Raw genomic sequence first — 15,678 nt, forward strand, 5'->3', positions numbered from 1 at the left:
CTGTTTGCCTCTGATTGGTTTAATGATATACTGTTATGGCGGCGCTACATTGATGATGTGTTTTTCATTTGGACAGCATCTTGTGATGCGTTACAGCAGTTCCTACAATGGTTGAACCTACAAGATTTACATTTACAGTTTACAGCTCATTATGACCTACATTCTGTTTCATTCTTAGACATCCTTATTATTAAAGATGGGTGTTCAGTCAAAACCACATTATACAGAAAAGAAACAGATCGTAATCATTATTTGCGTTATTCTAGCTATCATGCCCAAAGGCTAAAAAATGGGCTGCCCATTTCTCAATTCCTGCGGCGGCGAAGAATTTGGAAGATTTCAAGATTCAGGCTCATTCTCTCTCTATAAGATTTGCCCAGAAGGGGTATCCTTATGGTGTGATTAGGAAGGCATACAAGCGGGCCCTCTTCGCAAATAGGAACTTGTTATTACAGTATCAGCAACGTCCGTATAACCAGGATCTTACATGTACACTAAAATTTTCCCGGCATGTTAATGAAGTTGTTAATATCATACGTACTCATTGGAAGGTTTTATCCTTACATTCAGTATTCCAATCAGGTCCTAGATTTGCCTATTTTAGAGGCCAAAATATTAGAGATCGGATTGTGCATTCGAATTTTCTGTCCACTAAGAGGGAAGTTATCTCAGGTGGGCATCAGGCCTGTGGTTCTTGTGACATGTGCGCTTTAGCCTTGACGGGGGAATAATGGCAAGCTCCCCATTCCGGGGTGGTGATACGCCGAGAAAAACTAACCACATGCGATTCTATGGGAGTAATTTATGTGATACAATGCCCCTGCAATCTGGTATACGTGGGTCGTACTAAGAGAAAGATTCGTACTAGACTCATAGAACACAGGAGCTGTATTAAGACTTTGAAAATCACGGCCCCTCTTGTGCAACATTGTAGTAGAGAACACCATCAGTTTACAGATTTATGCTGGTCCATTTTGGAGCAGGTATTTCAGAATTCAAGAGGGGGCGATATACAATCAGCACTGAATCGCCGGGAGCACTTTTGGATTTTTTCCCTTAATACCGTGGATCCCCATGGGTTAAATGAGAGGATCAACTGGTATTCTTTGATTTGATGATCGTGAAGTGTTTTCGAAGATTGATTATATGATGATACATTTCACTGACCGAAAGGGATTATTGGAGCATTTGGATTGGTCGAATTGAAAAGGGGACCTGATGGAGAACTTATCTGCCGCTGTTTATATATGCATCGCAGCTGGTATAGCTGTAAGAGGATGCTTTGTAATGAGGAGTGGACCTGAAGGTGAACTACATACTATCGATGGGCTTCCGGAAGAGGAATATAAAAGGTTCCGGTTTGTCGCCATTTGTTAAACCATGCGGGTTTAAATATAGCTTGCTTTTAGAAAAGGACTTGCACGGATTTAGCCGCTTTCTTTGATGGAATTTTTCAAGCAAAAGATGGATTTTCCTCGAGGAATTGGATTCCAGAATTCCAGCCGTTCCCCTGAAGCAGGACTTCGGTCCGAAACATGGCCATGTCAGGACTTTTGGAACCGCTTCAACATTGATAAGTATTCTCAACTTGCAAAATATTAGCTATTGGATTTACTGGTTGGGAGATTTGTCCCATTAATTTTTTGTCGGAACTACTTTTAAGGATAATTTAAAAACTAAAACTAAAACAAAATATATACATGATTTAAAATTAAAGTAATGAGACCCCTTATCACAAACGAGTCCAATCTATTAATGCCTACTCGTGAATAGAGGGTCTAACAAAAGTTTGTCGGTGATAGGGTGCTTTATAGCATATACCAGTACATTGGTTGGGATTATATTTGTTGTTTACAGAGTTGTGTACTGGAATACACAGTTGGTGTGAGTGGGTGTTTGTGTGATTGATATCAGTTTTATATTAAAACATTGGCAGCAGAGCCTCACCCCCAGAACTCAGAACCTTGCGCTGCTTCCCTGTACTCCTCCGATTAGGGAAGTGGGTTTAATGCGTACTCGCAGGAGGATCTGGGGGGGGGGGTTTAATTACGCACCTTTCCGAGCCTTAGCTGGTTACAATTCAGGGGCAGCCGGCAGGTAGTTTCCTGCCTCAGCGGGCTGGCATTGTCCCTAGCATTCACACTAGAAAGAGATCAAGGGGGCAAGCTCCACATGAATCTTGGTCTAACTGATGCCAAGCAGGGAGATAATTTCACCTCTGGACTTAGTTAATGTGGGAATAACCAAAAGCAGCATTCTGAAGTCCATTCTAGTCTGACATGTGAACACGGCAGGACACTAAATCCCCCCCCCCCCGGAACTGGTGTCCCAAGTGCGAATATAATCGTTATTCACATCAGATTAACTAAACCAGAGCTGAGCGCCAGAGTTCATGTGCCCAGACGGTACATGAAACCTGAGCCCTCCTTCAAATTCCCCTGCAGAGCAAAGGTCAAGGTCAACATCATTAGGTTCTCCAGTGATCAATTGCTTTCTCTGCTTTATTTAGCCTTTTGTTGGCCTTGCCTCAACCGTGCTATGCAGAACAGTCGATGCTATTCCAGAGCTGGCTTTATGAATTCTTTACTGCTACACTGCTACACTGTGGTCTTGGATAAATTAAAAAAAAAAAGGGAAGAGAAGAATATTAAAGGGCTTTTCATTTTTTAAATAAACTTAATTTATTAATACTCAGAAGAACATATTTTACCAGCAGCAGGAAGGGCATAGGTGGTGACTACCTATCAATATATGCTTAAGATACCTAACCCTCTCCCCCAGGACAATTAACATAACAACAGCAATGTAATATTATAAATATCTAGTACCGATCACCATGATGCTTTTTTTCTTGCAGATCCTCCATCCAGGCACAGCCCTCTTTTGGTTCCAGCTCCCCACCTCTCAGCAAGATGAACAGTATAAACAAGCTGCCCTCTGTCAGCCAGCTGATGAACCCGCAGCAACGCAACGCCCTGACCCCCACTGCCATCCCAGATGGCATGGGAGCAAACAGTAAGGAGGCCTTCTTCAATCCTCAGTACGCCCCTCCCCTCCCCATCTCAGGATCCCTTGTTTCGTGCATTGCATGAGAATTGAGACTCTCTTAAACTGTAATGGGTGGCATCCAGGGCAATGAAGGCAGCTCGGAAAGGGCTCTTGCCATAGGAGGGTCTCAGGTAGCCTTATTGGTCTGTCATTGATCTTCAGGAGTAACGCATGGCGGAACACACCTGAAAGTGTAGCAGTACCAAAATGAGGATAAAGGGAACTGTTTTGCACCAAATGCAAACTCCATCTCAATGAAGGGCAGGGTTAGAGGGAGAAGGGTGACTTACATAATCAATCAACCAGGACAGGCTGTATAAAAAAATGCCTAAATCTGAACTATTTACAACTCTTTCTCAACTTGCCTGAGTCATCTCTTTTCATCTAGTGTGCATGCAAATATATGTCGGTTGGCTCTTACAGTATATACTGCCTATGCGAACACTCATTCTGTCTTTGAATTATTTGAAGCTACAAAATGCTTGTATAAATCCAAACTAATCTGAATTAATCCAGAATTTTAGACAAATCCCTATCAGATTAAAACTGCAATGAAGTTGATTTGACTAAGTAAATTTGGAGGCCCAGCCCTGTGCTACAATTAGCTCCCTATGCTATAATGGCCGCTTGTTTATCATATTATTATTTTCTAAAGTCACAGCCGTGCACATGGAACTACCAGGACAGTAGGTTTTGAAGATGCTGGATGGATGTGTTTGGTGGATAGTGCTTTGCTTTATCCTATTATATTATTATCCTATTATTATATTATTATTATTATTATTATATATTATTATTATAGTGCTTTATCCTATTATCATGAAAGAGTGGTCTTACATATCAAAAATAAGGCAAGGAAACGTTATGGTGCTAGAGATCATTATGGAGCTCCACTATTATAGTACAGATCATAGACTGTCAACAGCGTCAAACAGCCCAAAATTCAACCCTGAGAATAAATTGTGGTATCACTGAATTGACTATGAAACCTACGTACTTGAATTCAGTGGGATTTGTCTGCAAGGCAGTGAAGGCATTGAACTGATGCTTTCACTGCGATGTATGTGATAACAGTTAAAATGAATGCTAACCAAGCTCGTAAGGGAAAGATTATCAAGGCTAGGGGTGCGGCACAGAGGCTATCATCTTGTTTATTGGAAATATATGGCTTGTCCTTCACTGCCTGTAATGTGGTGTGTAATGCTTCCCTTGCCCTTTCCTGCCAATGACTGTGAACAAGCATTTGCAGCAGATGATTTAAACTGGATTTACTGAGGAACACCAAGAAATATTGATTGAGCTTCATCTCTGATGCACCTAGTCTAACCTAATTATATGTCTTTGTCATTGCTATTTACATGTTTAGCTGTATAGTGCACAACAATGGTCAACATAAGAGGGTATCTATATAGCTCAGAAGGTATGACCTTCATCCATAGGGCAATCACATCTGGAGACCAATGCAGGGAGGAAAATGTTACTGAAATATGTGGACAAATTACCCCAATGGATTCTGTTTTCGAGAGTTTTGCTGTAGACACAAATAGGTATGCACGTTTGAGGAAGGAGGATATGTAGTCTTAAAAGCCCATAGAGATCCTCTTTGGATGGTTCTTATATGTTGGTCCAACAAAAGCTCTCAGGGCCTGCAACATAAAAGAAAGCTTGCTGAAAGCCAAACTATTAATGAGTTACTAGAGAGTCAATATTGAAAGGCAAGCAATTTATCTAAGTTGGCTATGTGGCTGAAAATCCCCGTTAAAAGCGCTTATCCATCTAAGTTTAGACCTTTTATTGAGCAGGTCTAAGTTATCCGGCTAAGGCTGAATATCACTAAGCCAGATAACTTATTTGGCTAAGTATTGCTGCCCCGATCTGCTCATGCCTGCCTACCTTTTATCCAGCGAACTAGATAGCCAGATAAGTCCTATCTGCCGGTTGAATATCAGCCCCTAGATAAATAGCCGCCTTAATAGTCAAAGTCAACAGCTCTGAGAAATTTTATCTTTCTCTGTGAACAACATGTGATTTTTCTTATAGAACATATGTAATATGAGCTTACTCTTTTACTTGATTGACTGCAAAATCTATTTTCAGAGTATTCGGTGGCATCCACCAGATGTGCAGATAGACACATGAAGTGTCGTATCACATTTCCCATTCATTGCTCTGCCCCGAACCCTTTCCTGCAAGACAGAAATAAAACAAATCTGTTCAGTAAAATAGCCATCAAACTGGGGTGCAGAACAGAAGTAATTCATAATGCAGGTCTCTTTTCTGTTCATGTCGCAATAAGTTGCATCTGTTGAGATTTCTTTCCTGAAATGGGTGTGCATTTTTCTTAAACCAAAAGAAAAAAAAAAAAAAGGATCACACGGGTCAAGGTTTTATTTTTCTCCATTTAGAAGGGTTTCAGAATCTTGCTGGAAAAAAAAATGAAAACACATAAATGATCTAATGTGACAACACGCATGAGAACATGCCTCAGGCCATCGTGATATCTGTGCTCAGATCTGACATAAATCTGCTCTAGATAAGGTCTCAGTTTAGTGGAAATGGCTTGTAACTCTTGGGGTTATTTTTTTCCCTCCAGTCCCCCTGATGGGCACTCACATGCCAATGACCAATGATCTAAATGGACTGAGCCCTACGCAAACGCTGCCCCCCTCCTTGTCAATGCCATCAACATCGCACTGCACTCCCCCCCCTCCATACCCCACAGACTGCAGCATCTCCAGGTGAGTGCACTATGGAAATAACTTTGGGGAGGCAAAGATGTGAATGGGAAAAGGGTTGAGGACATCCATCATAGTGTAATTTGGATCCTGTAGAGGGTGGGGGGGTTGCAGAAGAGACACAGTATAGATTTCAATCTTTCATTCTACCAAGAGGATAGGGTAGCATATTTTGCAGAATCTTCGGTTACACTTTATACTTCTCCTACCCAACGGTTTTGTTTTGTTTTTTCAAATCACAGAATATGTCTTGCACAGACTATAATATTCTCTCCAATCCTTAGCTTCCTTCCTCTAAAACATATATCACTGTCACACTGTCAACAAGAACTTTTAATGTTGGACTGCATACATGGATTGAAAACGATGTTTAAGAAGCTAGATTTGTTTTCATCTTCCAATAAGCCCCACCGCAGGATAGCTAGCCCCGATTTTACTTGTAGGGCATGAATGCATTGTAGCAAAGGATTTCCAGTCAGAATAAGGACTGCAGGTGGAGGTTGGGAGACGTTGGAAGATGGACGTGCCTGGGTAGGGACAAAGAGCATTTCCCACTTACCACCATGCACAACCACAATCTGTAGTGAGCTTGTACTGTAGCTTTCTCCTAAGTGTTCCGTCCCCAAATGGCTCAACCACTTACAAATACATCTCTTTTCAGTGAATTCGTTAAACGTTTTGCTATCAAGATGTAGACTTGCAAAATTACAGGAGCAATAGAAAAATTAAGATTCTGTGCATTGATATGTGAGAGTAAGGGCTGTATTTTGCACACCCTTACAGTCACCTGGGCTTGGATTCACCCCCTTCCCCTAATCAATTTGTGCATGCCTATGGACAAGTAAAAGACAGACGTGAGGTGAGATATAATTAGTTTTAATGCGTCATTACACTCTTGTTTCTTTGACTGCCGGCATCGTTGTTAAGGTTGGGAAACATTTGCACCACTCTAGTTTCGTGGGAGGCACAACGTTCAACTGACTCCAAGGTATAAGGAACATGAGTGCCCACCCTGGTCTTTTCTGTTTTTTCGTTTCCATTGCATTCTGCTACGGTACTTGTGGTCCTTCTCCTGGAAGAGGAGTGTGCAGACCAAGCCAGAATGCATTGAGATGGAAGCAAGTATCAAGAACACCAGCAGTTCCCCTTGGATTCTGTTGCCTGGGCTCAGTGGGACACTGTAGTGGAAGGGCTTAATTCCTTGCATGTTTTATTCACTCTTAAGTTATTGCAAAATAGTTTTGGTTGTCTCCAGGCAGTCAGCTTGATTCCGTCTCCTTTCTTTCTCTCTTCCTTCCTCCCGCCCTGCAGTTTTTTAGCGAGGTTGGGTTGTTCATCCTGTCTGGATTATTTCACTACCCAGGGACTGACCACCATCTATCAGATTGAGCATTATTCTATAGAAGTAAGTAATCAATTAATTCCATTAGTCAGACATCACATTTGTGGTCTTTTTTTTTTTTTCTTATTTTCTTGGTTCAGAACCTCTGACTTTGAGCTTCTGCACTCACGTTTCACATTAACAGCTGTGTTATGGCATTATTTGGCTCATATTATCAGCAAGTCGGTTCTAAACTAGCTTCTCAAAGTTCAGTAGACATTGTTGATAAGTAATAGTAATATTTGTGTAGCTCTTTTTCTTTTTCAAATAAACAGTTAAAATTTTAATATAAAGGCAAATGAGTTAATCGCGCTGATAATGCAACAGTCCAAAAGAATTGCTACAGCAAATAGTGCAGCCTTCCTCTGTCCCCTTCCCGACACGGACCGTGTTTCACGTAAAGCTGCAGTGGGAGGAACAAGTCTAAAATAGAAACAAGTGAGAAGAAAATAAAGACGATGCAGTTTAAGAAAAAAAAAAACCCAGACCAAAATAGTGGCATAAATTAGAGGTAAATTTAACTTAAGCTCAACTAATAGAAATGAGTAGATCTGAAACTGCCCAGGTAAGAAAGCAAAGTACAAATAGACAAAGTTGCAAAAAATATACTAAATAAGCCAGTAGTACAAACCTTATAGAGGTCTTATAAGAAGCATTGAAGGAACAAAGTATCATTAAGTGCTCAAAGTATGAAGTGGCTTGAAAGCAAAAGTGCTTGGGAAATGGTTGACAGATATTTATTTTATTTAAGTTTATTTTGAACCATATATAATATTTGAACCAAGATATAATAACACAGTAAAAAAAAAAACACGCAAAAGGCAGTGTCGGGGAAACCCAGGGGTGGGCTTATTGACGTGTATTGTTTCTGGTGCAAAGGGACACCCCAAGGATGTTAATGCAGCGTCAATGATGCTAGCAAGGGAAAAGGGGCTCAAGCATTCAGAGAGCGGATAGGCATAACGGAGTATGAAATTAGCTGGGATACAAGTAGGACAAGGACGTTCTTCAAGATGAATTTCGAGAATGGTCAAGGCTTGTGCCTGCAGAATGTTCGTATATAATGCCTCAATAGCCAAAGTAGCTAGACAAAAGGTTGGGAAATAGGTGTAATCTGCTCCAGACGTATCATGAAATGAGAAGTGTCTCTTAACGTACGAAGGAGTGGAAATCTCAAAAGTTTGGATAAATTTATCAGTGAAAATGGATAATGGTTCAAGTATAGAGCCGCCTATACCTGAAACAATGGAACGTCCTGGTGGATTGGTAAGACGTTTGTGAATTTTAGGCAAAATGTAAAAATGTGCGAACCATAGGATGAGACTTAACAAGAAAGTGAGCCTCATGGGGTGTCAAAAAATGGGTATCAAGCCCTTCCTGGACCACAGCAGAAATGAGTTTGCAACTCACTAGTAGAGTCGTGTGACAAAGGTTTGTAGAACCTGACGTCTGAAAGCTGACGAAGGATTTCAGCAATGTAATCACTGGAATTCATAAGAACAGTGCCCCCACCTTTAACAGCAGGCGTTATAACCACTGAAAAGTCATTAGCAAGGGACTGGAGAGCCTTCCATTGTTGATAGCTTGCAATAAAGATGAGGAGGAAAAGGAGAAAGAGAAGAGACATCATAAGAAACTAATTAAAGAGTTTTCTGATTCTCAAACTATGGTCCGCAGCTTCCTTGTAATCCAGATTAAATACAGTAAACTGAAAAGTCACATTCTCATTTAGCTAAATCACTAGTCTCTCTTTCTTCATACAAATATAATCTTGAAAAAAAACAAAACAAAAAAAAAAAAGCCCATAGTCTCTCAAAAATATTCTTCTACTCAAATAATTACCTCTGACAGTAGGATTAGTTCCAGATTTGATAATCTGCTCAAGCAACTGTCAAAGGGAGCTGAAGATTGGTTCAGTTAAAGTGGTCTATGGACTCCATAAAGACTTGTGACCACTGGGGTCAGTCATCTTCTTTTTTATTTTAAAGCAATATTACCATTTAAAAAAAAAAAAAGTGGTTCCATTAGTATGATGGGGATCCAGGTTGTATTTGACAATTATGACATAAAAGTGCATGTGAGCTTAAGATCCCAGTGGTTCTTAATCGGGTATTTGGGACCCAGCCTGCCAATGGGGTTTTCAGGATATCAGTGAATCTGCATGAGCTACATTTCCATGCACTCTACATTATAAATATAATTTATGCATATTCATTGTAGGTATCCAGAAAACCCGGACGGGTTCTCAGGTTGAGGATCATTGCTTTATTCATTATTACAAACTAGAACGTATCTGCTCTTTCTTCCCAGGACTTGGTGAGCCTGAAGATCCCAGATCAGTTCCGAGCTGCAATCTGGAAAGGACTCATGGAGCACCGGCAAATCCAGGATTTTTCTTCCCCTCCCCACCTCCTGCGCGCCACCAGCAGTGCCTCCAGTGTCAGCGTGGGGGCCGAGCCCCGAGGGGAGCGGGTGATCGACGCTGTCCGCTTCACGTTACGGCAGACCATTTCCTTCCCGCCCAGGGACGACTGGAGCGACTTCAACTTTGACATGGACGCTCGCAGGAACAAACAGCAGCGCATCAAAGAGGAAGGAGAGTGAGCCGGGCGCTATCCTGACAACCTCTGCCTTCTGATGTTTCTCCTCGTGAGCCTGGAGGATGGACAGTACATCAAGCCCAATGATAATGTGCCCTAGAGCATTCCACCACGCCCTGAGATCATGTCAATTGCAGAGCTTAGGGTGGCTGAAGTAACAAGCGTGCTATTTCTTTTACATCAGTGTACACAACTGTTCTTACAAAGTGCCTTTTTTTTTTGTTTTTTTTTTCTTATATTGCTTTCGAAAAGCCTAAATTTCATCACTGGGTACAGTTATGTCATTTTTTTTAAATTTAAACAGAGGAAGTCATTTCAATAGGCTGCCTGATTTCTCGGTTGGGCTGCTGGTGACAATGACCAGCTGCACTTGTATAGATAGCAATTTCTTCTTATATTTTTCCCCCTTCCCTCTTTAAACAATACCGTATGCCACCAAAAGCCTCAGCCAGATATTTAATATCTGCCTAAATGTGCATTTTAGAGGGCACTTACATTAGTCACAGAAGACCCTGCTGTCCTTTGCATTACTTTCTCGCTCTCTTGCTGACACGGCACTAGTTCCTAAACGTTGCCATGGCACGTCAAGAAGGGTACAGTGCTTTGTGAGAGAGTTTATGAGAAAGGAGTTTTATTTGATTACAACATCTATTACTCTACGGTCTTCCTGAACATTAGGTTGTTAAACGCAAAAGCCATCATGGACCAGAACCTTCTGTATAGAGCGATTGTTTTGAAGGAGAGCCCAGTCTCATCTCTCGGTATACTGTGCCGGGTGTTCCCGTTAAGGTCAGGTAGATATGCTGCCAATTTCTCTTCCCGTCTGCTTTCCCTTTCGCTCCTCTTTTTACTTATAGTTAGCGCCCAAGAAAGTCGGCCCCATGGTGGGCAAACCAACTGCACCAAACACTTTGAAAGAAGGTATCGCCAAATAAATAAATAAATGAAAGGCCTTTCGTAGCAAAGGCTGAACGCATGCTGGAACTTACCCTTCTGATTATCCTAGGAAAGTCAGCTGAAAAGCCATCAAGCTTTGGGCAGGCCTGGAGTGTACTGCTACTCACACATTCGTAAGGATCTAAGGCCTCAGTGAAGGTGAGAGTTTGAGGAAGAGTGGATGGGGGGATTGAGCGCTGTGTGTGTGTGGGGGGGGGGGGGGGATTCTGCTTCCACGTGCCCTGAGAGGGTAGGAGGCACCTGCAGGCTCTCTTCGGCCCCATCATTACCAGTTGTGGAAGGGGTGGCAAAGAACGAGTATGAGCACTCTTTGGTGCCTTGCCTTACCTCTTGTCCGGTCTGTGGCCACTGCTCACTTTTTCGCCTGAAAGATATCAAAATTGCAAAATGGTCCTGCCTGCGAGCTGATTTCCATTGCCCTATGGAGGGTGCTTGCTGTACTCGTGCCTGTGAAAAGCTGCCGGTTTTGAAGGGGCACTCCCTTGACAGCAGCCAGTTTCTGGAAATGAGACTTTACCGGTACCACTGCTATGAATACTTTATGTAGCACTCCCCAGATGTATAGACGCACATAAGCAACAGCACCTCTTCTGTGCATCTTAAGTCAAGACATGCAGACACCAAGGGTTAAAGACAAGCAAGGGCATGAATGGGGAAAAAAAAGAGCTAGGTGAGTAATTGGGTGGAATAAATTGAGAAAGAGACTATTACTTTATCAAAGCAGAGTTCCAGGAAATCAAGCCTCTGCCTTCCAAAAGTCTAGAGAAGAAAAACGGGAGATGAGGGCGGGGTGGATGTGCGGAAGGAAGGACGGAACAAATGCCAGAAAAAAATTAACATTTCCGAGCACTCGATCTCTCTTAATAGATACGCACGAAATTGCACAGAAACAGCTAACCAAAGTTAAAAGGTCACTCCCCATTACTCCAAAAGCAGAGAAATAGGCGCCAAGATGCTATAAAGACAGAAAATTAGCATTTCTGACAAGAAATTGCACAGAAACAGATAAGCTAGGGTGGCAAAGTCACTGTCCCTTACTTCAGCTACACAGGAATAGGCACCCAAGGTGAAAGTCTTGTGGTCAGAGAAAATTAATATTTCCAGGCGCTCTATTTTAATAGCCTTCAGTCTTCTTGTACTCAGTGATTGTTTTCTGCTGGGTCAGGCCAGGTCACTGGGCCAGAAGCCTTTTGAACTGCAGCAGTTTTGCTTTTCGTTGATTTTTGCCAGGGTGCGACATGTTTAAGGCGCTGCCAGGCATTTTTAGGACTCGGCGGTAGGGTGGAGAAGGATGCCAGCACTCCCTGAGCTCAGCAGCCAGAATGTTCCAGCCCCTAGCCCACAGGTCTTCACAATGCCCACGGTGCCGGCGTAGGACGGCTGGCTAGTGATCAGCAGCTGATGCCACTGAAGGAGCCTTCTGCCTACCAGACCCTGGGAGGGAGGGAGGGGGAGGGGAGGAGTAGAAAGGTGGTCACGGCTGTGGGGGAGGAAGGTTGGCAGAGAGAAAGTCAGCACAGAAACCCCACAAACCCGGTATCTTTTTATTTTTAGAATAACTGCATTGCTTGTGCTATTATGATTACCAAATCATCTCTGCACATTTTATTTGTCAAAAACCAACACCATTGCGACAAGAACTTGATTGGTACAGAGGAAATGTGGACTTGGGTGTACAAGATGTTTATGTTCTTTCTCGAACTGTCATCGTTAGGTATTCTCCATCGTGCCAGCGGATCACATCAGCTCCTCCTCGCAGTATTATCCTCGAGTGCAGTCTCTTAACCACTGGAGATCCAGGACTCAATCTCAGTAAACAAAAATGCCTATTATATTTTATCCTTGAAGAAACATAGGGCCTGATTCACTGAGCTCTTATCCTAGGCCCATGGTCTAGTTTGTAACAAGATTTTCACTCATTTACCTGCTTCACACACACACACACACACACACACACAAAGTGATCCACGTTTCTAGTGAAGAAATAAATATTAGAGGTCTCTTGCTTTATTTAGGTTTCATCCATGATATGAGCTCATTGTGAAATGTCAGACTTCCTTTGGAAGCTGTACTCTTGTACATATAAGCGTCAAACACTGCCATGCCTTCAAATGTGCTTCCTTCGGCTTGGGAACACATTGATGAAATGTATATACTTTGAGGGGTAGATTTTATAGCGTGCGCACGCGTCCATGTGCGTGCGCTTCCCGGTACGCGCACACATGGACGTGCTGATTTTATAACATGCACGCGCCGGCGCGTGCATGTTATAAAATCTGACAGCCACGCACACACATGCGAGCCGGATTTTATAATCCACGTGCGTATGTGCGGGCGGCGCACGCAAGGGGTGGAGAATTTCTGCAAACTCCGCGTGGCGACGCATTCGGGCCTTCCCCAGTTCCCTCCCAGTCGGCTCCAATTAAGGAGCCGACTGGGAGGGAAAGTCCCTTCCCCCTACCTAAACTTCCTCCCTCTTCCCCTCTCCTCTCCTCTCCTCTCCTCCCCATCCCCTAAACCCTACCTATCTTTCGGTTTTTTTTGTTGTTTTATAACTTACTTCATGTCCCAAGCTGAAATAAGTTGCGTTGGCTGGTTGCCGGCGCGCGAGTTGGCTGGTTGCCGGCGTGCCGGCGCGCGAGTCTTCAGGACAGCGTTCAATAGCGCTATCCCGGCCTCCCCCCCCCCCTGCCCTGCCCCTCCCCGCTGAAGAGACCTGGCACTTGTGCGCGCACTGGTGTTTATGTGCACGGCTGGGCCTCTTTGAAAATTCACGCCGCGCGTGCAAGGCCCGGCCACGCACGTAAACACCGGATTTTACACGCGCAGGCCTTCTAAAATTTGGGCGTATGTGTCTAACTCTCTCTTGGCTGTCAGCATTTTTGCAGACCAGCCCAGTGCCTTGGTGGCGGCGCTGTGCACTGCCATGCAGAGGCCTTGGGTTTGATCCCTAGGCTGGGTGGGGCTGAAGACTCAGTGTTCCCACCACCTGGGAGGGTGGAGGGGGGAAGGAAATCTCACTTATTATCCTACGGTATGGCAATACCTATTGCCAGATTTAGGGCCCACAATGGCACAGTATGGGAAGGAGCCTAGGCATGCAGCCCTTGGCCAAAGACGTTTGCCATGAAGAACTGTGCTGAGTTATTTAGGAAGGGATGTAAAATAGGGGGGGAAAATTCCCAGATGGTTGTGAATGAAGGCTTACAGAGCCAGATCCTGATCCTGGCTCTGACTGCACCTCAGGTACAAAGGAACAGGAGGCAACTACTGGGTCCAAAAAAAAAAAAAAAAAAGTAAGGTTTTGCATTTTTTTCCTCTTGGGATAGCGGGTATACCACAACCGATCGTCAAACAAACATTCAATTCTTTATTTTGTATAATTGTTGCTGTTTTTGTATGGGATTGGTAATTAAGTGCTTTCTATGTCAAAATGTATTATACATATTTTTTTTTTTTTGAAAGAACCAAAAGGCCTAAGAGTAGTAAACTAACATCATTAGCTGCATCTCATCCATTCAAGTAGGTAAGAGAGTCCAAGATTTCAAAACGTTGATGACCTTAACGTTTTGAAAAACGTTAATGTCATGTTGGTGTACAGTATTTTGGCTTTTTCTTGTCAACAAATTCCTAAAACCTACTGCCTGAAAAATAATACTGCCGATCAGAAGAAAAATGTCCTTCTAAGAAAGGCATTGATATTGTCCGATGTAAAATGTTCAACTTCATCATCCAATCAGAAAATCAATATTGGGGGGTCTGTAAAGCTTTGGTGCCATAGAACAACTGAGCTTCTGTTGATACTTTAAAGTGTAGAAAATATGCTGTGAAAAAATCTCTCTCTATTTGCATCATTAATATAATTATAAATGAATGTGATAGGCTGGTAAGAAAATCAGGGAGGAGGACAACTATGTAGACTGGATAGGTCAACTGGTCTGCCATCATTGATTGCTACTATATATGTCGCTATTGAAATAGCTAGAGGTATGCTGTAGAGAGCCCTTGAACATGATTGAGTTTCAGTGTAGCACTTGTTCATTCAAAGTCACATAGAAATATACAGTGTTATCAGGAAAGGAATTATTACACAATTTTGTTGCATTCTCACTAACTCATATGGATCGTCGAGCATCTCCTCTGCGTTCTATATTGATATCATTAAAAAAAAACAACACAGCTATCCAGGAGGCTTCAGGCAGAACAAGCGTAGCTTACTTTCTGGGATGTATACATGGATCCAAAGGGAAAATACCCCATCGGAATCCTCTGGAGCCCCGAATATGCACTAACAGTTTGCTGGGGTTTGGACACTAAGAGGTCCGTATTCAGCATCATTTGTCAGGCTACTGGGGTTTGAGCACCTCCAAGTTATCCGGTTAAGCAGTGAAGCTGGATAAAACTTAGCCATACAATTTGGAGTTGTTCCAAGAGTGTTTTGGGGGCAGAGTTAAGCAACTAGATAAGTCATTCAGCGAATTCTGATATTTAGAGTTAGCTGCATAGTTTGCCTAGCTGGATAAACATATTCAGCTATCGTTAAGATACTTGAGAGTATTCAGCAATGATGCCACAGCACTGAATATCCCAACAGAATTAGCCAGAGAAGCTTATCCAGCTAACTTTGCTGGCTAGACAGTGGCTGAAAATGGATCAAAACCATTCCCATGCATACAACTTGTAAAAGGCTGTTGTAAAATCGGCTGAGGCTCTACTCAGGTAAAAGGAGACACACAATCTGCTTTTGTGCATACTTTTACACAAACAGTGCCGAGACATTCTAGTGGTGGAGGTAGGGTGGAGTCAACACTTATGCGCAGATGTTTTTATGTTTTCAAGTACATGTGCAATTATACACATGACTTGCACCCTCCGAACACGAAGAGTAACTTTATGAGTGACGCTATTCCCGGACCATGAATTTTCAAAGGAAAAGTAAACATAGAAGTGGGTTTTG

At 42.7% G+C, this 15,678-nt stretch overlaps 1 protein-coding gene and 1 long non-coding RNA gene across 4 annotated transcripts in view; one reads left to right on the forward strand and one right to left on the reverse strand.

The window, feature by feature from the left end:
* Window positions 1–10,900, forward strand: part of TP63 (tumor protein p63) — a 133,077-nt gene extending 122,177 nt beyond the window's left edge. For 2 of the 3 annotated variants that reach the window (XM_029615955.1, XM_029615956.1), the window contains exons 10-13: window positions 2,858–3,015; window positions 5,642–5,786; window positions 7,095–7,188; window positions 9,475–10,900. In XM_029615955.1, coding sequence (XP_029471815.1) covers window positions 2,858–3,015; window positions 5,642–5,786; window positions 7,095–7,188; window positions 9,475–9,768 — 691 coding nt within the window. In that variant the 3' untranslated portion in view covers window positions 9,769–10,900. Of the gene's footprint in view, window positions 1–2,857; window positions 3,016–5,641; window positions 5,787–6,566; window positions 6,643–7,094; window positions 7,189–9,474 lie in introns of all 3 variants that reach the window. The other variant, XM_029615957.1, reaches the window with a different exon arrangement.
* LOC115098886 lies at window positions 3,009–5,412 on the reverse strand. The gene is made up of 3 exons (XR_003858628.1): window positions 5,111–5,412; window positions 4,551–4,694; window positions 3,009–3,233 (listed from the first exon to the last, which is right to left on the reverse strand). It is a non-coding gene; the product is annotated as an uncharacterized LOC115098886 (long non-coding RNA).
* Window positions 10,901–15,678: the final 4,778 nt, after the last annotated feature.

This window comes from Rhinatrema bivittatum, chromosome 9, assembly GCF_901001135.1.
Source record: "Rhinatrema bivittatum chromosome 9, aRhiBiv1.1, whole genome shotgun sequence".
Taxonomy (NCBI): domain Eukaryota; kingdom Metazoa; phylum Chordata; class Amphibia; order Gymnophiona; family Rhinatrematidae; genus Rhinatrema; species Rhinatrema bivittatum.